We start from the raw sequence: 22946 nt of genomic DNA on the forward strand, positions 1-22946 counted from the left end.
AAAAATCCACAGAGAAACACGGTAGTACCGTGTCGCAATACAAATGTCAGACTGTGCACTTACGTGTTCACGTCTTAAGTTTATGATCGAGTTTTGGTGTGTTTGTGTGTAGATCTGCGTGCATGTACCTTAGAGAATTTGTAGTACAGCACAAACAGCAACTTCCTGAGCTAAAGAAGGGAGCCAACCAAAATGCCAAAACTTCAGTTCAAAACCACTGGCTCCTAAAACAAGTCTAACCCCATAGACTTCAATGCGCAAATCATCCAACTTTACAACTGAAATAAACACGTGACAACTCTGTAAAGTGTCATTTTTATAGAACCTAACTAAATTGTATTAAGGCATAAAATTAGAGGTGGGAATCACCAGACATCCCACCATATGATATTATCACAGTGCATCACTCAAAATAGAATATTTCTTTGTTTTTAAATGTTTTGAGCTATGCCAACTATTACAGTAGCATATATTGCAATTCATTAATTAAGCTCCTAGATACAAACAATGACCCCAGCTGATTGGTGTGGACAGCTACAACTGGAAATAATGGGCCTTCAGAAGCAAAACCTAGAAAAAGTAAATGTACCGACATACACAACACACTACGTGCATCCAAAAAGATCAGTAGTAGAAGACCCCTAGGTTATGTAAAAGATATCACCAAAAAATTAAAGATAAAACTTTTCTTAAAAAAAACAAACAAACCTCCAGTTGCCACTATGGCAAGTCTATAACAAGTGAAAAATATTAGAGAAGAGCACAAAGATATCATGGTGACAACTGAAGTTGCAGTGAATCTTATATAGCAAAAGTAAAGGAAAAGAAGGGATAGCCTCAATCTGAAACCCTAAATTCCTCTAGGAGTGAGGGCCTCTCTTTTTCCCTCTCTTTCTCAATATTTAAGAAATGTACAGCGTTGAAAGGAGAAACATAAAAACACGAAAACAGAAAGAAGGAAAAGCATTCAAGTCATTTATAAAAATAAGTGGTGCTTAAAGAAAGGCGAAGCTCTGTTTTTTGTCCTCTTTGCTCTTTTTTCCCCTTCTTCTTTCCAGGGCCTGCTGGCCTAATCCCAGCCAGCCAGCCTTGGGTGAACTCTTTGGAAGCTTCTTAAGCCCATGAATGTGCCTTTTGTTCCTGCCATTCCTCCGCTTGGCTGACAGAAAATAGCTAACTGGATTACTGCTAAAATTCAGAGTAAAGTGAACTCCCAAACTTCTATATGGTTAAGTGCTAAAAAAGTACCCCCCACCCGCTTCCCCTCCAGTATCCTCATCAGCATCCCTCCGATCAGACTTTCTATCCCTCCATGCCTCCCTGTGCCCTCTCTCTTTTTCTTTCTCCTCTACCAATATCCCCCTAAACATGGCCCATTGGTGTGTGATCTAGAGGAGCAGGGAAGAGAAGGATTAGATAAGGTTGAGAGGTTGCACACTATGAACCCAAGGCTAAAAAATAAGAATCCTAAAAGCAGTTAAGAGCTTACCAATGTGTGTAAGGAAGCGTATTAATCAACTCAACTCTATCAGTGGGCTGCTGTGTATTTGTGTGTATCTGTCAATCTTTGCGAGTCAACTGGAAGGAAAAAAAGAGATGATAAACTGTAATTTCAGGAGCGTCACAAATATAAACTCAGAGCAAGACAGGTGTTATTTCAAGCTTAAGGTGCTTCTTCTGTCTTGTTGGGTGTCATGATATTGCCAGGACTAGAGGTTTATAGTTTGAATATGTGTCTTTCTGAATGGCTGTGTGCAGGTGGTCTGCCAGCCCAGCGGGAGTAAGACTGTGAGGTGTAGCGAATACAAAGGTTGGTGAGTGAGTGTGTCTTGGGTGGGTGCTGTATATAAAAAAAGATGAAAACAGCCCTGCTAAAGAGGTTTGATTTGATCCACCACCCACCTTGACCAACAGAGTTGAAGGAAAAAAGCGCACACAAGCACACACAAACACACACAAACACACTATCAGCTCTCTTTTCACCTTCTTTACTCTTTTGTCTGCTGGTATGTGTGAGCCTTTACATATCTCCATGTGTGCATGTGACAGCTTGCTCTTGGACGGATAGAGGATGAGCAGTGGAGTAGTGATGCGGCGAAGGGAGGGGGTGGACAATAAAGGCGAGGTCATACATGCTAACATCCTGCTCACTTCTGGGTCAAAGGTCAAAATTCAAGAGGCACCAACACAGATCCTAACTGCTCACTCGTTAATCGTGCAAAGACAAGTATATTTAGCAGCAAAATCTAAGTCCTGCTCAAGGTGAGTGAGTGAGTATGATATTGCTTTGTGAAGTGCTAAATCAATTAGCAATATACTTCAGTTGCCGAAAGTTTAATAGTTGAATAACAAAGGAAGTCAACATTGTGCTTGGTTTAAATGGAAGGTTTTCTTTTCCTTTTTTTCGGTCATTAATTATGTCGTCTGTCCTTGCTTTCATCTTGTTGGGATGGGGAATGTGAAGACTGTCCACTGCTTCATACTGCCTCCCCTCAATATATCTGACTGTGGCCAGCATGCATCACTGGGTAAGCAAGCAAAGCTGAATATAAAGACACAGAAATAATACTGCAGCTTACTTGTAGTAAAAGGAAAACTAAGTTGGGAGTGTAGTTTTGATCTAACTCTGCTAACATTACTTAGCGGTAAAGATCCCAGGCAAGAGGATGACAACAGAAAAAGAAGATACATACAAGTAGATACAAAAAAATTGAAATGGCAAAAGCAAGAGATCAGTTCATGATATGAAAATCATTCAAGCCTCAGCAGATACACGTGGTGTACAGCTATAAAATAAATCAATATAGAGCTGACAGCAGATGCGAGTTTGTTTGGCACCATTATTAGAAATGACACGATGGATCATTTACAAAGATCTTCATGTCAGTGAGTGAGTTCACCGCTTGTATGATGAGGAAAGCAGCACACATGCAAAATCTGATAGAGTAAGAGAGGACAGCAGCTAATTATACCTTATTACAGCGTGTATAAAGGTACTGCTGGAAGGGTGGGGGGTGAGAAAAAGAAGCCCGTGATGACAGCTCACACACCGCCCGCTAGTCCCACAGCAGCCCTAACTCTTGTCAGACACCAGAGAGTGACGTCTTTCACACGCAGACACATGCACATACACTTACACACATGTACAAACACCACCCACATACACAAATGTACATCCATTGCTGCGATGCTACTGCCATCAACCAAATGAAGACTCATATAATCAGTGAGGGTGCTTTGCCTATATGAGACCCAGCCATGGAGCATGATCTTAATTTTTAAGATTTTACGCAATGACAAAAGGAAGTGAGGGACGAATGACAAAAAAAAGAAAAAGATAATTGGGCTGGACCCTGTTCAAGTGGCCAATGAATATTAAATTTGTCAGCAGGGGTCAAACAGAAGACATCAGAAGCTTTATGCAATGGGTCACTTCCTTTGTTTGACCACAAGGTAAACTGGCCAAGCTAGGCGCCTCGAGTGCTGCATATGAGCATGTGTGTGTTTATGTGTATTTGTATGTGTATGCATATGCGTATATGTATGATTAAGGGGTGCACAGTCAGTGTTGCACGATAAGAATGTTGCAGTGTGTTTGCACAGTGTGTGTTAGGGAGATAATAATCCCAGCGGTCAACAAGAGTGAAGGGCCAGAGCTGCACTGACCAGCCCACCATCTGAGAGGGGAAAAAAAGTGAGGGGAAGAGGGGGAGGAAGAAGGAGAAAGGGAGGTAGCCATGTGGTTAACACTTGCTCACTGAGAGGCGACTGGAGAACAGCCAACCTCTTCACACACAGGCTGACCACACAAGAGCCTCTCTTTCTCCCTCTGCCTTCCATCCTCCCTTCATCCCTTGTTACCTAACATATCCTTCCCTCACTTCCTTAGCTAGCTTCCTCCTCCCCGCTCCCCCTTGCCACATTTGTCTTTCGAAACTTAGCCAAATTCCTGCTATCCATTTTCTCACCTATGTCTTGCCTCCTACCTCCTCCTACGACCCTAGAACTGTCACTCTGTCCACCTCCACCATCATGTCTACATTTCATCAGCATCTATCATCTTTTCCTCTAGCCCTGGCTCTGCAAACACTTCCTTCCTGCCTTCCTTCTCTTTCCTCTCTCCATATCTTCATCGTTCCCTTTTTTGGACTTACTCGTATAAGAATCCGTTCTGTCTCAGTCTCTCTTTGTGGGTTACGGTATTTCTCATAAAATTCCTTCTTCTTTTTCCCCTCTTTATCGTCTTTGCGCTCCCTCTTTTCAGCAGGTTCGTCGGAGGTCTCCGTCGGAGAGGGCAGGGGAGACTTTGTCGGTTTTTCCACTTCCAAATAGTTCTCATTGGGGTTGAGCACCATCACGCCATAGCCCTCCTAAAACAAATAGGAAACATACATTTGTGTGTTAAATCCAAGGCACGAGCATCGTGAGATAGTTACCTTAAAGTGTTAAAAGTGTTGGATATTTTATCCATTAACACTATAACTATATGGTATTTGACTATTTCCGATTTACGTAAACCTTTTTAAAATAAAATATTTGTAAAAGAAAAAATAGAAATACAAATAGAGGCGATAACCTTTAATCTGCATTTATTTCTATAATATATCAATAAATAGATGCATCTTTGTAGACATGTATATACAGAAACATATGTGTGATAGGGGTGCAGATTTTTGTTTCCTCTTTTTCCAGATTTTTAGTTTCCAATATGTTGAGGTGTTTCGGTTATTTCGTTTTGTTTTGTCTCCATGATACAATTATGAACTGAATTAAAAAGTGATGAGAATTTAATGCTTTTTAGAACATGTTTCTTTTCTTTTCGTTTTTTTCTTGAGAAAAATCTGATAGTCCCTTTGTCAGGCCGACTAGGTAAGTAAACAGCAATATAAATGTAACAATGCAGAGTAAACCACAAGAAAAAGAAGCTCACAAACATTCCTGTGTAATCTTGGTCTGGTAGTGGTTCATAGTCTTTAACAAAGAGCCCAGCAGTGGATCTTTATGAGCAAATAATACCAACACGACACTTAAAAGACACAGATTGTGACATGACTCGGTGAAAAGATGCAAATCCAGACTGAAAGAAATGGCAGCGAAAGAGATAGAGGAGAGAATGTCACTGCAGGGACAAGCCTGAGGAGTAACTAGGGGATTGGAATTCAGTGATGGTGGTTTCAGTAAGTGAGTAGCATTTAGTGACTCCAAAGGCCATGTGTCACTTAATATCAGACCCAATCGATCCTACCATCACTCAGTGAAAGGCTTAGCTACAAATGTAAATATGACTTGAAACTTCTGCAGGCAGCACCGCAGATAAAAGTTGCATTAAGAAAAAAAACCTTAAGAAAGAATTACGGTTTTCACGTGAAAAGAAAATATTTGATTTACATAAAATGCCACAATAGTAAGGGCTTAAAAAGACTGGGAAAAGGAGAAGAAAGAGCCTATGTAGTTATTAAAAAAGAGAATAACAGAAGGGATGTGCTGCTATATGCACACTGTAGAGGAAAGGAAGGTTTTTTTTGTAGCCTAGTGACTTCTTCAACTTTGAAGCCATTTTAATTAACTGTGTTTATTGTCCTAAGCACTCTGAAACTAAAGCAGGAAATGGATGGATTCCTGTTTCACTTTGGGCTGGCTTTTCACACACAACCCCCATTGTGAACACACACACACACACGCACACCCACCCCAAGGCCTAAACTTATGGGTGCAGGACTTTCTAACTCCACACCAATACAGACATGAACACTAAACTGTGGGACACGAAAGATATGTGTGTGACAAAAAGACCTTTAGGAGTTCTAAGAGAGGCAACTTCACCGGGCTTCCCCACAAATCGCCGTCACACACACTGCCTCCTCACAGCGACATGTCGTCTATTCCTTAATAAGTGTTATTGCAATGTGCATGTCTTTTGTTGACGCAGCATGTGTGTGTCCCTCCTGTGCATATTGACATCAAACCTGCCACACACCCTTTCCCTTAGCACTTACCATGTGTTGACAATGGCGACTGACACTTTCTCACGTCTTCTGATTATTAAAATTAATCTTACGCTCACTCTTATTCAAATTCAAAGGTTCTTCTCTTCTATACATATTTTTAATAGAAAAAACATTGTGTGAAGAAAGCCAGACATTATTAAATAATTAATTATTATTATATATTATGTATATACATTTTTAAACTTATTAGCTTTTACATTTTAAACACCACAATAAATATGTTTAGATAAATTTAAATAAATTTTCTTCTACGGTACATACTTCAGTTCAGTTTTGCTTTTTACTACAAGGCATAACAAGTCTGACATTAATGTAGGAAGTGGTTTATATTAAAAAAAATATATATAGATGATGCTTCCAAATCTGTATTTAATCACTTTCTATGTGTGCGTATATGCATGTACAGCATGAGTAAAGTTTAAGAGGTAATAAATGAGTTTCTATTAGCAAGATTAAATTTAGGCTTCAGACATCACAGAGACATCTGCACGCAAGAAGTTTAGACAGACCAGAACATTCAAGCAGATGAATTACCAGATGAAAAAAACAACAGAAGCCGGTGAGGGTAAAAGAGAGCAGTGAAGACAGAGAGATATACAGATGGATTATAAAAGGATAAGACCGAAATAGACAGAGAAGGAAGGAGAAGCAGAGAGATGTACTCTAGGCCGATAGACACCAGCTTTGTGCCACTGCCCACTGGTGGTAGTCTGATAAAATAACTGACAAGACCAGTTCAGCCTATGGGAGCAATTTCATTACTAAAAACTAATACTAATTATATTATGAACAATTTTCAGGGTAATACACTGCAGTACATCAAACTCACCTAATAGAATCTGAACAATATACATGAAATAAAAAGATCAATCTTTATCATATTATCATCTTTAAAATACAACCGAGAATGTGCAAGCTCTGTAAACTTTAACGTTTATGGCAGTGTTATTGGATTAGACTGGATGATGGTTAACAGGTGTCTCTTATAAAGTATAACAAGGCTGAAGGAGAAGAATACAAATGTAGACTGAAAGATATATAACATTTGAAGTGTATAAAACAACATGAGTCCAATGGGGCTGCCCATTTTTCTCTTACCTAAATCCCAGTTCACAAGGCCAAAAGTTAATGGTTTAGCAACAGTGGCGCACGTGTTCTAATGGTAGCCCTATGGCTTATAACCCTTTTTAGTCTTCAGTGCTCTTACCCCAACTCTTACTGGTCAATAATGCTCCCCAGACTTAAACACACAAATGTCAACCTCAAGTAGCCCAGTTCTGAGCCTTTAGTGTCCTTATGGTAACCCCGAGTGCCCTGTAGCCTTTGCTTTGGAGAGGTAACAACACCTACCCAACCTAACATTACTAACCCCTTTCAGTTGGCCAGTCACCCAGAAGAACATTGCTGTAAAGGCGACCAGTGTCGTTGGCGTTCTTAGTCTGGAGGAGCTGGGCCGCCAAGTTCACCTCTATGTCGGAAACCATCATTCATTTGAACACTAAGAGGTCTGCTTTGATGTCAGGGCAACAGTGCTTTCCCTGTCCAGTCATTTCCTCCTCTTATTGTTGTCTCCATCAACAAAATATATGACTCTGAGCTCTGCGGGTGGAGAGGACAAGTAGATTTTTTTGTGCTTATTTTACTTTAATAGAATTAATTTTAGGTTTGATTCTACTTCTTTTCTTTCTTTAACTTCCAGATACAACTAATTACTGCGACCCCACGACTGGGTATAATAAATTCACTTCCCTAGAAAATACATGTTTTGTAAGAAAAATAGGGTATTCAACTTAAAAAGCAGAGTATCAATGATGTCCTCATGTATCACAGGATAAGTTTTTCATAAAAAGCTGTGTATCATCTAAATGTGTGCAGCTTTTTTTTGTGAAAACCAAATATATGGAGATATGTCTTTCTGTCTTTTCGCAGCTTCTTAGCTACCGCTAAGTCCAACTACTCCCCATCATTCACACAACACCCGGCCGTGGAAAAACTGATCTTTGTATTGTGATGTGCTGTCAAAGTGTGAATCTTACACAAATGCACATTGCCAAACGTTGGGTCACCCTGCCTTTTTATCACTAAATCTCTCTCACACACATTGCTAACACTAGGTCACTCCCTTTGTCCTACACGAGCACACACTGTCTCGAAGAAAACAGACAGAGACTCGTACGCTCCTCTAGAATTCGGTCAGTCTTGCCTTTCTGCTGTAGTATGCAGCCTAAGTCTCTTCCCATGCCCCGCAGGTGCCCCTGTGCCACCACCACACTGAGCCCCTGCCCTGGGGCCAGCGGTCAAGAGGATCACCCCGACCCCTGTGAGAGGGGGGGGCACCCCGACCTCATCACCTCGCTCTGGATGCTCCTTAGCTCTCCTTTGTCGGCCTGTCCCACACCAGATAGCACAACAAAGGCTGCCGCTGCTACGGAAACCAGGGCTCGACTCATCATCATGATGAAACCTCCATCATCTCATCAAACAAAGCAATGCTTTAAATGCAAAAAAACCCCTCAGTTTCGTGTGCAAGGTATTAAGAATAAGTAATAATAATATAAAAGTAAAATCAATACATCTATCATATATATATATATATATATATATATATATATATATATATATATATATATATATGTGTGTGTGTGTGTGTGTGTGTGTGTGTGTGTGTGTGTGTGTGTGTGTGTAGAGGATGTGATTGTAATTCCTGATGAAATATTATCCAATAGCATCTTATGATGCCTCTATAGAAAAATAGTCGTGCCTCCTGTCCACTCTTTCCCTCTAGTCACATTATTTAAAAAGAAAGTGGATAGTGTTTGTGTGTGTGCGTGCGTGTGTGTCGACATGTGGGCGAGCGCGAGTGAGAGTAAATAAGGTGTCCCTTTAAGACAGCGGCACCTCTATTTTTCCAGTGGCGTTGTAATGAAATGAAATGTGTCTAATGTGCAGGAGCGGGGACAGAGGCGGCTGGAATGAGATGGTGTTTCATCTGTGCGTGTGGGGCTCCACGAAGCTTTGATGTGAGAGCTCTCATGTAGTGAGCAGGGCTCTGGGCACAAGGAAAAGGACAGCACTTGACAGGTACAAAGCATGGCTGATAGCGGTCATGGGTGCATGCAGTGAGGGAAAGTGGATGGTATGGTTGTGTGAATTGGAGGGTCTATGTGTTGTAGGTGTATTGTTTGGTGAACAGGAGCAAATAAATGTTCTTCTTCCTGTTGCACTTGTATATTAATGCACTGATGTGTGCGTGTGCATGCAAATTACATCTCAAGAATCAGTCTGCAATCTATGGAGTCCAGCGAAATTGGCCCTTAGGCAGCTTACATTATTCGTTTTCTGTCAGGTGGCTGTTAGGATCAGGGCTCTTACAATCAAGTGGCTCAACAGCCTTCTCTCCACTTCCTTGTTCCAGCAATATGCAGCCCCCCGATTCGCTACTGTGGCTTGACTGACAAGAGCGAAAGGGTCAACCAGCGTGGCATACCCAATGAGATGAGAACAAGGGGAGGGATGACTGCAGGCCACAGTCAGGTTTGAGTGCAACAGGCTGACTGAGGTGAAAGGATAAGTTGGAAAATAAGCATAAGCAAATCTTTGGTATCACAATCCGTTCACATTTCACTTACTAGCGGCTGGAGTGGCTGACAAACATGTGAAAAAACAGCTTTTTGGAAGGATGAAGACAGAGAAAAATGAACAGTTTCTCAATGAAGAGGTACACAGCAGCTGAGCGAGATGGTAATAACAAGTACGCAGTCGTTTGCTCTACCTCTCTGTCAGGGCCACCCTGCTCTGCGTGACCTTGTCTGTCTCAGTCTCTACGTGCACAAGCTTTGCATGCAGGGCCTCTTTATCCATTGGATCCCCTCGTTTTTTTTCTCTCTCGCTTTTCCCACTCCCCCTCTCCCTGAGGTCGAGATACCACACACTTCGCACAGTACTGTCAGATTAAGTCACGGTGCCCCTTTCTCATTTAACACAGCACCCGTCTGAGACCCCCAGCCCACCCCTCCCCATACCCACAAATCACACAGCTATAGTTTTTTTTCTGAGAACAGAAGGGTGGGAGAGCACTTACTGTACCACAGGGGCTATGAAAACATGTGGATCTTAGAGGGGATGTGAGAGGGGATGAGACGGGATTGTCATCAGCTTGTCAGCCGAAATCAATCAAGCTCTTGATTAGACGAGATAACCAGACCGTCATGTAAGCGTTTGCTGGGGAGACCTAATGTCCTTAAATATTATTTTATAGGGTCTTTCTAAAAAAGGCCAAGCAGAACGGTAGTAGAAAAATTGTGTCACAGGTTGTTAAGATGTCATTGACCTAAAGTTACCTAAATTACAAGAAATAAATATGATTTAGTGTTTGACTTGCTTCTTCTTAGATCATCTGTTTAAGCCCACATCCGTGCATGTTTAAGAAATCAAGTGAACAGCACACATAAATGTGTACAGAAAAAGTAAGACAAACTGGAGCTTCATCTCACCATCTGCCCTCCCGAGTTAATTTTGAACAAATCACCTACTGCATGGGTTTCTCCTCTCATAAAAAGAGTACACATTTAATTAAGTTTCCCTAAATTCAACTTTTCACTTCAAGTTCAAAGACTCGCTTCTGCTAATGTAGTCGTACACTAATTCAGCCAAAGTAAATAAGTCTGTGGTAATGATTATCTTTTTCTTGATCTTAATGAGCACAAATAGTTTAGGTCAGAATAAGAAGCTAACCTTTTGAGCTAGTCAAGTAGTTGTGTCTGTAATAAGCAGCAGGGTTTTTAACCTTGGCTTGGATGTCTGGGTTCATTTGGATATTGTTTATATGTGGAATTGAATATTTATAAATGAGTTCAAAGTGGAGCAGTGGGGTGGAGGAAGTGAAGAGAATAGTGCAGCTTCTGATCCCTCATGCCTTTGCTTCTTTTTATGCTCAAATTTACATTTCTTTCTCTCCGTTTCACTCTTCCTGTCTCGTTCCTCCCGACCCGACTATTTTCAGCACCTTTGTGAAAGAACAGATATAAAAACACGCAGAAACTGTTGGGTAACTCACTCGCTGAAAAGCCGGTTTATGTGTCGGTTATTTACCACACTCAATCTGAATTTATCCAGCCAATATCCATGCTCAATGGTTGATCAAACATCGGAATGGCTAGGCAGAAACTCTGACACATAAAACACACACACACACAGATTTCAGAGGCCTGCTTCATCTGCTCTCAGCACGACACGCAGAAGGAGGTGTAGAGTTGGGGGTGGGGGTTGCTAGATTGGGGGTGGATGTAGCATTAATCACCGTCCAGGTGGAAATTGTCAGAGCTATCGATTGTGCAAGTAAATGTTACACAAGTCATTTGTCAACTTTTTCCCTTTTTTTTCTTCTTCTTTCTCTAAAGAAGAGCGCGCCATTGGTCAAGACACTGATAGCATGTAAATTCACCGAGACCATCTCACTAGATGTGATAATGACTATGCTTTTGAAAAGTTTGATTTAATTTTGGTTTATTTGTTTACTTGACAATAAAAATATAATCTATAATAACGAAAAGAGTTTTTGCAATCTCTGCTACTTTAAATGTTAAACCAGCTGCAACAGAAATTAATATTTCCAGAATCTGTTAAGATTAGACCAACACACATGTGTTTGCCACTGAAAAGGAAATGCAGTAAGCAGGAAGAGTCCTCAACCCGCAGCGGGAAAGCTATGGGGAAATAAATACAGCAGGCTTACTCTGATGCTGTTAGCATTTTGATTTATATATTCTATATTGTCTCCCCTAAGCATACACATGTATTTTTAATGAGGGCACAGAGAGATATAGATCATGGAATGATAGGTGCCTCCCTTTCCACCCACCTAACTATTTAATGTATAAATCAGGGGGAGAGGTGAGGATAGCGGGAAGAGCTGTGAGGCTACAAAAACAGAAGACAGGAGGAGTGGAAGTGTCCCTGGAGCAACCCTGAAGTTATTGTCCTGAAGGCCACTAACAATAAAAAGAAGAAAGCCAAAGGAAAGAATGTAATGACAAATTAAACAGAGATGTTTATAATCCTGATGCTTATAAAAAGTACAAAAAACAACCCGAACAATCTGCGATTACAATGAAACATCAATTTCTGTCTTTCAGTTTAACTAAAGTAAAGAAATTCCCCAGCCATGTGAATTCCAAAAGACACGCACTGTCAGTGAATGTTTCTACTTTACCATCTGGACAGGTAGTTGATACATGAACACACACACAGTGGGTGCGAGACGCATGGCCATATGTACAGACTGAGCCAGCTGGGGTCAATGGCAGGACAGATCTAAACATTTTAGACACATGTAACACATGTATGCACGCATGTGCATGCACAGACCTAGGCACACAGCCTTTACACAAACACATGCAAATCATCCATCAAACTATATTCTTCCCCTTTATCCTTATCAGGGTCACCTGCAAATCATGTAACAGCAAAATATTCGACCCTGAATTCAGATTTTGACTGATCAGCGGTTTTGAAAAAATGTGTAAGAGTCCTTCACTAGGTGTCACATACCAATAATCAGCAGTGTGAGACTTACTAATAGCAATCTCACTGAACATCAGAGAACCACTATGATCTTGGTGGGTCAAAGGTCGGAGAACATTCCAGACACCCCTGGACTCTTACTGTGATCTAGTAAAAGGCCAAAGAAGAGCTGCAGAGAGAACTGGAGGTCCTGGCGATGTTGCTATGTGAGCTGTGTTAGCTATTTCATATTAAGTGTGACCTTTCGTGGGATTAAATTTTCAATTCTATATGTGTAAAATATTCATTTCTATTTGCGGTGATATTGTACGCCGTGGATTATAACAGGGTACCCATCAGCAATAAAGGCCACAGTATTAGCACACGGACCCACAACTATAGTGACACACTCCAACCGCTCAAAAGTCTGACCTCTCTCTAAGTGGAGCTGCACCACAGGTCCAGGAGTCACGGGAGGTCGCTACAGCCAATCACAAGCTGTATTTGAAGTGTGAAGGGTAAACACTATGGCTGGCCTGTCCTGCCATTTACTCTGCTTATTTTCACAGCATGTAACCTAGAGAAGCGGTTGCAGAGAATATAGCATATCTGTGAGCGTGCGTGTGTGTGTATGCATCTATATCTGTGTTCCAGCACATTTTCCATGGTGTCATTACCACATGGCAGGGTTTATGCTTCACAGCACACACATGGAGCTACGCAATCCCCGTCATCCTCTCACCACACAGCCAAATACACACGGAGATATACATGCTGTGGTAACAAAGTAAACCGTACATTAACCTGACGCAACCTTCAGAAGCGGTTGAAAGCAATTAACTATAGAAAATCAAAAAAATCCCCTTTCTCCTCAGAGCTTTCTCACACACAGACCACCCTCAACCCCACCGCCACCACAATCCTTACTAGAAGCCCTTTCAACTCTACTACTTTTTTTTAAGACCACCTGTTGTCTATTATTTTTACATACAGCTTTTCTCATAAATCATAACACTGGGTAATTAATCAAGCTGTCAAAACAGTGACCGAAGGTCACCTGAAGGGGTCGGAGGTGGTTACAGGGCCGATGGAGGTCAGGGTCACACCACATTCCTCATCTTTAAGTTGGGACGGGATAGGGGCTAGGCAAACAAAAGCGAAAGCAGATGGGGGGTGTGGGGGGTGGGGGGGCAGATGAAAAAGAGAGCTAGGGAGACGGTGAGAGTGAGAGAAAGAGAGAGAGAGAGGGGAGAAATTGACAAAGAAAAGTGAAAGAAGCTGTCAGCTGCCTACAGATGAAGACAGGGGAGGCGATTCTGAGAAGGGAGGCATCACATGAAGAGGTGGAAAAAAGGGAAGAGGCATGAAAAAAGAACAAAAGAAATCTGCAAAATGTTTCTACTGTATAGACCTGAAATTGGCTGCAGAGAGAAGAAAGAGAAAAGAAGGAGGTAGGGCGATGTGCCTTCCTCGATGAGAAAATAAGAAATCAGCTGTCGAAGTATGATTGTTATCTCGTCCTTTTTCCTGGTGCGTGTGTGTGTGTGCGCGCATGTGTGTGCCCGCACGTGTATGTGTGTGTGTACACGTATAGGTGATGAGGCAGACTGATATCTTTCTCAGAGGAGTATGTATCGGTGTCTCAGCGTGTTGAGAGTCAGTTCAGAGAAAGGACCATGGGCCTGGAGTGGCATGTCACCGATTCCACAATTCACACTGCTGATTAGATCATACTGATTAGGAAGGTACACACACACACAGACACACACATGAATACAGTAAATACCCACAAAATGACCACAAGAAATCCCAAACAAACACGAATGTACTGTCTTTTCTACAAACAACGAGAAAGGAAAGAAGAAAGGAAGAATTTTAAAGTGCAAATGCCGTGGAACTCTTCACACTATGTTTGAGTCCCCCTTCCCTGCGTCAAGCATGAATTCTCAGGCGTGGCTTGCGCTATCAAAAACATCACTCTTGAATGAGGCACCGACCATTGCGCAAAATTAGCTGTCACCCTTTCCTCAAAATCTTTGTTAATCTTGTTTCCAGTGTTTGCGGATTTATCAGCACATGCATCAATGTCAGCTCCTTGGTTACTGAGCCGCAATACTTGGGAGAAGATATAATTAAAAATGTTTGGGGTGTGGGGGGCAGAAGGGGATGGCTGCTGCAGAGAGCGAGAGTGCTAGGAAAGACGGGGCGGAGTGGTGTCTGGGAGGAGGAAGGTGAAGTCTTCCCTCTCGTCTCATGCTTTCCCCTGGGAGCCCGTGGAACACAAAGTCACTGATAACAGACAAACGGGCTTGGCTGTGCCTCTCTTCCTCTCCCTCTCTTCCTCACTTTCTAGTATCACAGAGGTCAGCGTGTCACCATATCTCTTAATGACACTAGTTCCACTGATCTGGCTGTGGTCCGGGAACCTTGTCTCCTTGTTAACAGCTACCTGACACAAAGGAAAACAACAACTAAATGCATTTATGAAGCGAGCCTTAACAATCTGATAGACAACTAATCCATCTAGAGGGTTTTATACATGGCTCTCATGCTGACGTGGGGCATCATTTATGAACTCTGTTTCAGAAGATAAATAAATAAAAATACATTAGAAACAAATACTTTGTGCTACTGGAATTGTGTGATTATTTAATTATCTGTTTGCATGTTCGCTGACTTAAACTAAAACAGTTTGACATCTGGAGGGGCGGTGATGAATTACACTGTGCCACCGCAGCTTGATCCTTGATATATTTCCAGCACATCTCTTATTATCATGTGGCTTTTCAAAAAGCATCACTTGCCCATCCAACTCGTGTCAAGGGAAAAGGGACATTGTGCATTTGAAATTCAACATGCAAATCCTCACACATACAGATACTACCCACATCCGGCACACATATACACACACACACACACACACACACACACACACTCATACGAAACTGCACACGAGCCTGTGGAAGCGCCATTGTGATGCTGAGACATCCCAGAGAGCCGTGCCACCGTGCCAGCAGGTTTCAGGGCTGTATGGATGGAGCTCCCTCCTTAGACATGAAAGCTCCAGAGAGTGTCAGACACATGTTTAAAACATTACACATAAATGCAAATTCCTTAAGGTATGAAATAATACCTACAGTTTTGGCCCTCTGACCTCCCAAAATTAAGGCGTTGAAGAATGCGTCAACTTTGTGCCCCTAAGTGTAAATATCTATCACAGGTAAAACGAAAAAAAGAAACAGCAAAGACTAAATATATTTAAATTCAGAATCTAATGTGAGGAATAAAATACAATCGGGGTATGTTTACCACTGTGTTGCAACACCTTTTCTTTCAATGATACACTGTAAGTGCTTGAAAACTGAGGAGACCGATTGGTGCAGCTTTGAAAAAATACTGTCCAATTCTGCAGAGCCTGCTTTATCATTTTTATATTATAGTTTGGCAACGTCTTACTGAAATAAGCAAGGCTTACGCATACGATGCTGCTAAAAGGCTGTACCCAGATAACAAGCTCGCTTCCTCTCCTCTCTATCCTCGAGGATGTGGAAACCATTATTGCGAAAGAATTTCAAACTCAGCTGACAGTTTTCCACTTTGCATTAGCCCAATTTAACTGAGCTACAGTATACAATATACAGTACATTTCATTTACAATTTTAAGTTGCACGCACACACTGTCAGTAGTTTTAAAATGTTCTAAACCCACATTAAAGCTTTTAATGCAGTGCTATCTGAAGAACAAAGAGAACCACAATAAAGTCCTGGTTTTTGATGTAGTAGATTGTGTAGAAACTTATCTATACTCTCTAAATCTTTTAATGATAATGTAAATGATGAAATCCCCACATTATTCACATTGAGAAACATTATTCCTGGGGCGCCCATATAGCTCACTGGGTTGAGGGGGCGACCCGTGTGAATTTACTGCTTGTCTTCCCTTTGCTCTTTCTCCCAGCTTTCCTATCATAATAAAGACTAAAAGCGTAAAATCTAATATTTAAAATAAAGAAACACTGTCCCTAACATTATACCTAACTATTTGCCCATGCATTTCTTTATCTTTACTTCAAAGTAAAGATAGCATGCTCTTTTGATAGCCACTTATGATACTAATATGCATTCAGTTCACCTAATTAGTTGTGATATGTTCCATCAGGTGTTTCTGTTACCTTTAAACAACTGTTCAAGTCTTTTGATTGCCCAGTGTCACCTTTATCAAAAGGAGCCGGTGGCATCAAATTGTCAAGGAAATATAAGGTTTATTTGATTTGCAAATCACTACTGTTTTTCCCCCAATTTAAATATTACAGTTCCGCATGGAAAAAGACCCCCTGCCCACATCATAGTCAGCGCTGAAATAAAAGCCAAAAAAAGAGAACTCATTGCGCTCCGTCACAAGAATATGGCTGTCCAGTGGCAGAGGCTTTTTAGGCTACGGCCCCAGCCTTAACCTCTCACCATGGTTGATACAACATGTCAACACTGAGAGCACAGCTTTTTTTTATCCATGCTCACATTTTCTCTTCTTCTATCCTCTTCTGGCTCTTCTTCCTCCCTCTTTTTCTCCTCCATCCAGACCTTTAAGTGTGGTCTGGCAGGTTTGGCTGGGAGGTCGTGTATTCCCCCTCTTCATTAGTGAGAAAATGGACTCTGGTAAACGCTTGTTAAAGCCCTTACCTACACTCTCCCAGTTAATGGGAGTGATCCATTTGTGTCCGTTTCTGCCTGACAAGGCTTTACTGGAAGATTAATAGTGCGATGTCAGGGCACGGCCACCCTCTGTCCCGTTCTCATTTCCTTTCTTCTGGGATGGACACATGCAATAATGGAGCCCCGTCTTTTGTTGTAACACCGTGATTAGCCAGGGACGGGAAGAGAAAAAAAAGAAAAGGAATGACAGAATGAGAAGAAGAAAGGAGGAGAGGAGATGAAAACAAAAGGAATACGAGAAAAAAAAGCTCTTTCCTTGACATTGTACAAAGGTAGGTTTTAAGGTTGTGAATTACAAGCACTTGACAATAGTAGAGCAATATCATTAATTAATCTCAATGCGGGGTGAAGAGGGATATAATGAATCACTTATGGATATTTCCTCTGTTTTAAGGCAGGATTTATCTTGGTATGATTCAGAGAGGTCTTGAGCATTGATGATGGAATGTATTACAGGAGAAAAAAAATAACAAAAATAATAGAAAGACTGAGAAAGGGAATGCCAAGGGAGAAATAATAAAGACAGACAAAAAGACAGCAACTGATAATGAAAGAGAGGAGTGGGGAGAAGTCCTTAAAAAGGCCACCCAGGGTTTCGTCCATCACCCAGGCCTCCAGCCATCCCTCTTCCTTTTGGGGATGACACTGTCAAGTGCTCTGTCCCTTCACTGCCTGAACAGGATAATCACTCTTAATAATTACACAGATATTCCCGGGAAGTCTTCCCTGTCGAGCAAGAGAATCCCGTAGTGTAAGAGGCCTGCCTGGAAAAGTGCCAAATAAACGTAAAATTAAAATCTCTCTTTATTTTGTTTTGTTTTTTTTCTCTTTGTATTTTATCTCCTTGGGTCTTTTCTCTCTGGTGAGTTCTCTGATGGGCAGACCAACAATCTGGTAAACACACAAACAGACACAGAGAGGAGACCTGCATCACAACCCCCTCCTTACTACATCACAGTCAGTGCCAACGGAGAGCAGGGTGTTTCTCAAAGCAGAGGATAGGGGGACTGGGGCTAGTGGTGTCTCATTAAATTCTTGGGATTGTCTAATTGTCTTTCGTGGACCTCTGAGAGACTAGTACATTATACTCATTGCAATTAACTAAACAAAAGAGCCGAACCGCCCAAGCACTAGGGACAAGACTGGCTAGGGGGAGCAAGCTTTCCAGCCAGGACCACTACAACAAAATACAAACACACATATACCAAAAAGAGAGTGCAGAGAAACACTAAAGAACAAGAGAAAAGATATGAAGGAGTGTGAAAAATGAGGGGGAATAAAAGAGGAGGGGATGACTAAGGACTCAGACAGATCTTGGGATTGGCCAGATGTCAGAGTTGGGTGGGAGGTTAGGGTGAGACAGGGTGAGGAAAAAGAGAAGGAGGGTGTCTGTGCTCATTTGAGACGCACCTTTGTGCTGGACCTGTCTTGTTTACTGCACTACAGCTTAGCAGTGCGAGGGTCCTATTCAGGGTGCAGGCCTTTCAGTAGGTACTGAAGGAACCCTTAAGCCCACTTAACTACCATTTTCACACACTCTGCCTGCTCTCCTCTTTGTCCTTGCCTCCATTACATCAAACGCAGGAACAAAGGCGGGGAACAGAAACTGGGGCTGGCAGAATGGCGCCCATCACAAATATTAATTTGAAAAGGTGTTGGAGAGTAGAATCTACTTTTATGCACAAGGACAACTTGGGATTTTTTTTCCCCTGCCGTGTAGGGGGGCTCTTTGGGGGCCGCAATGAGCTTGGTTTTCAGGCTAAAGGGGAGCTTGAGGACTTGCAGCACAATTATCCAAGAATAAGGGGCTTGAGATGTGGCACACTGCTAAAGACTGAGCACACACAAGCACAGACACATGCACACGTATTGCCTATAAAATATCTTTCTAACACTGGGCCTCATTCATTTGCCGGGGTTATTAGGCAAAGCAACAAAATCAATAAACACTGCTTCTTCTTCATTACTGGTACTCCAGAAAAATACACAGGACGCAGATAATTACAAGCGCCAAAAATTAACCCAAAAAAAAAAAAACGTGAGGTAAGAACAAAAGCAACAAAATATCACACGTATACTGAGATCTTTGAAATGGTGCTTTCATTCAGACACACTTCACTGAAGCATATTTGATGGGAAGTAAATGGGTTTGTAAAACTGACCTTGAATTGACTGGTAGAAAAATAATTGTCTGAAATAGATGTAATCCACAGTCCACCGCTCTTATTGCTATTAATTTGGGAACACATACACACAGATTCACACAGGTGGAAGGCGCATGCATTTTCTGTGGAATGCAGTTTGCAGTTTTAGTCGGATCACATGAGAAAGCGGGGTGAAAGGTTTATGCTGCCATTACCCATTAAAAAATAAAAATAAAAGGGTGCATGCCTCATTCTGACACAAATGCAACACGTACACACACTTCCCTAGTTCAGGGAGTCATGGCAGGGTTAGTGGTATGTTGAAAAGCCCATCCTGTGTGTATAGACGGTGTATCGCTCTAATCTGCAGGATACAAGCTCTGCAGTCCCAACCCCACCTCCATCTCAGTCTGCACGCACTCCAGGTCTTGCTGTTGGTCAAACCAAATGCTGACCTGCACTGGCCCTGGCTCTCTCAGCAGGCTGGCTCTGACCCAGCTACTCTGGCTGACCCTGCGAACATGTGGTCAACTTGGGCATGGCAGACGCTCCACTCTCAGGTGTGGTGATGAAACGATGGAAAAGAGGGGAAAGAGGAGAAAGAGGACATGAGACTAGCCCAAAAACTTAATTTATTAAAATTCTTGATTTCTGCAGTAAAAACCTAAATGCTAATAACAGATAAAGTAATTTGCTAGGCCCTACATACGTCTTCTGCCATACTGAGTTTAAATACTTATGTTGTAGCTCAGAATTTATTGGACAAGAACACACAAATGTATTTACAAGAACTGTTTTTAATCCTGATGGGATGGAAACCCATGGACATCATTAAATGCTGCATCTCCACCCTTGAGAAGTTCTGTTTGATGTTTACTGCAACCATCCTCTCTTTACATCCAGTTTTGTATTTGACTGATTTAGCCACTTAATAATATTCAATCACTTTGTCATGTAACACTCATAAATTACTTTTTGCATCATTTGGACTGTTTGCTTTCCAACCAGTTTTGCAGCATTTAGCTGAATCTGAGCAGACAGTATAGCCATGTTCACATCAGAATTTATCCTGCTACTTCTATCAGCAGTCCCATCATCAATAAACACTAGTGAACCAGTTCTATTGGCAGTCATACATGCCTGTGGCATTACATTGCCTCCATCATGATTAACAGATGCTGTTGTATGCCTAGGATCATGAGCTGTTTCTTTCCTTCTCCATACTGCTTCTTCGGTTTCATCTGTCCAAAGATACTTCCCCCCCACCCCAGAACTCTTGTTCTGGCGAAGTCTAATGTGCTCTTCTTTATCTTGAGTGTAACCAATAGTTTGCACCTTGTTGTAAACCACCTATGTTTATATTCATAAAGGCGTCTCTTGATTGTAGACTTTTACAATGATACCCTACCTCCTCAAGAGTCCTCTTGACTTGACTAGATACTGTGAAGGGTTTGGCTAAACCAAGAAAGAATTGTGCAATCTTCCACTTTAGTTGTCTTCTGTTGGCTTCCAGGCATTTTGGTGTTTTTGAGCTGGCCAGTGCATTACTTCCTTTTAAGACTGTGCCAGACAGTTCATATATAGCCACTCCTACAGTTTTTGCCATCTCTCTGATAAGTTTATTTTACCTGTTCAGCTTAATGATGGCTGAATAATGACACAGACATCTCTTTGGACCTCATATTGAAAGTTCCTGTGAGCATTCACCAAATGCAAGTTCAAAACTCCAGATCTTTTATCAGCTTAATTTTTTTTTTCCTGAAATAACTAGAAAGGCAACACTTGGCCATGAAACTGGTCGCCAGTCAACTGTTGAATTACTTTTAAACCTTTAGAAAATGTGTGACTGCATATAAAAATGGCTGTAATGCAGTACTTTGGTTAAAACCGCTTAAATTATAGCTGAAAATCATCATAATTTATTGGTTGTTTAAATTAAAACCCACTGTAGTGGTACTGAGGCAAAAGAACAAAAAATGTCCAGTAACGTATGGACCTAGCTATACATCTAAAAGGGAAAAGCTGCAACAGGGGGAAAGTGTTTCTCTCTCACTGAATTGTCACTGCCAAAATGATTCTTCTTTGGACTGTAACGGCACTTGGAAGCCAGCAAATCAGATGCATTACTGCCACCCTGTGTGGACCATAAGTTTGATTTGAACCAGCGCTACCAGAATCAAAAGCCTGCTATTTCATGAGGGAAGGGACACTTTCCTTTCACTCGTGCACCACTTAAGGCTTCAAAGATTATACTCAAAATGATAATTAATATATTACTGATCAATATTGTAAACACGATTATTTAAGAGGAATGTCTATAATTCAAACATCACCCAGTTATTGAACCTAAAAATGTGCTTTTTGTATGTATATGTATAGATATATATATATTCAAAACTAAAATAAATCAGTAAAAAAAGAGGTGGGAGTGGCAGATAGTGTCCCTAGTGTCCGGTAGGGAGGAATGAACTGTGCTTTCTGACCATAAAGGTCGACTCAAATAGGCATCCACCAGTCCGTGCCTGTGACTCCACCGTGGATGGAGAAACCCACAAGCAGCAGCAGATGCACATGCCTCAGGAGACGTGTAAGGCAGCTACGGCAGGTTAAGGCAGGTAAGCTGCACTCAACAGTAAGTGACTTTAAGCTTTTTTTTTTTTTTTTTGGGGGGGGGGGGGGGGGGCAGTGTAAAGGAAAGAGGTGTGCTTGATTTATAACAAACAATAGATTTGCAGCAAAAATGAACACAAAACAGTAATAATTTTATCCTGACTATTTTGTTTTTGCTGGAAGCCAAAATTATAATTGAAAATAAAATTTGATTAATTGCCCAGCCCTAGCATCACACCCTTGGAAAAAATAAAAACATACACGCTTACAATCTGCTTATGATGCAGCCCTACGGGGGTTTCACTAACGTTAACAGGAATACTGGAGTAAGAGATTTAAAGACGCAAAGGACGGTCTCCAGGTGTCAAGTAGAAGTGGTGACTTGGTTTAAATTACCACACACTGAGAATTAAACACTTCACACAACGTATTTCCACCCAGGATTGCAGGAAAATAAAGAAACAAATAAAGACAAGGTGGTTAGGGAAAGAAAATAACTGTCAAAACCACAGATTTTAGCGATCTGAAGCAAATACTGTGTAAACAAGTCTAAGCAAAAATAAATAAATAAATAAATAATAAAAAAAGATGAACTTTTGTTTTGTTGCTCATTGAATTGTGTGATGGGTGATTATTTCACTGACAGACAGACAGAAAGACAGGCAACAACAGTTAATATGGCCAAATTCCTGCCCACTTGTCATTTATTGACAGTGAATTGAGCAATGGCTCAGAACCACTTTTTCATGTCTGATACCAATATTGATACAGCAGCCTCGAGTATCTGCCTATACTGTCAGCTGTCAAACTAACCATGGAAACCTTTTTTAAGCAGAATCAGTGTTCCACAGTGTTCACATCTCTCATTATGGCATGTCACATAAAGTACAGTAAATGTAGATAGATCAGGCTAATGAATCATATCTTGCAAATTTTCCCCCCAATTTACAGTCAACTAATTTTTTTAACA

At 41.3% G+C, this 22946-nt stretch overlaps 1 protein-coding gene across 1 annotated transcript in view; it reads right to left on the reverse strand.

Annotated features, from left to right (window-relative positions):
* The window catches only part of arb2a (ARB2 cotranscriptional regulator A), a 162240-nt gene that overhangs the window by 97534 nt on the left and 41760 nt on the right, over positions 1 to 22946 (reverse strand). The window contains exon 7 of the mRNA XM_082554027.1: positions 4155 to 4370. Coding sequence (XP_082410153.1) covers positions 4155 to 4370 — 216 coding nt within the window. The remainder of the gene's footprint in view (positions 1 to 4154; positions 4371 to 22946) is intronic.

This window comes from Aulonocara stuartgranti (assembly GCF_965226115.1).
Source record: "Aulonocara stuartgranti genome assembly, chromosome: 12".
NCBI lineage: Eukaryota > Metazoa > Chordata > Actinopteri > Cichliformes > Cichlidae > Aulonocara > Aulonocara stuartgranti.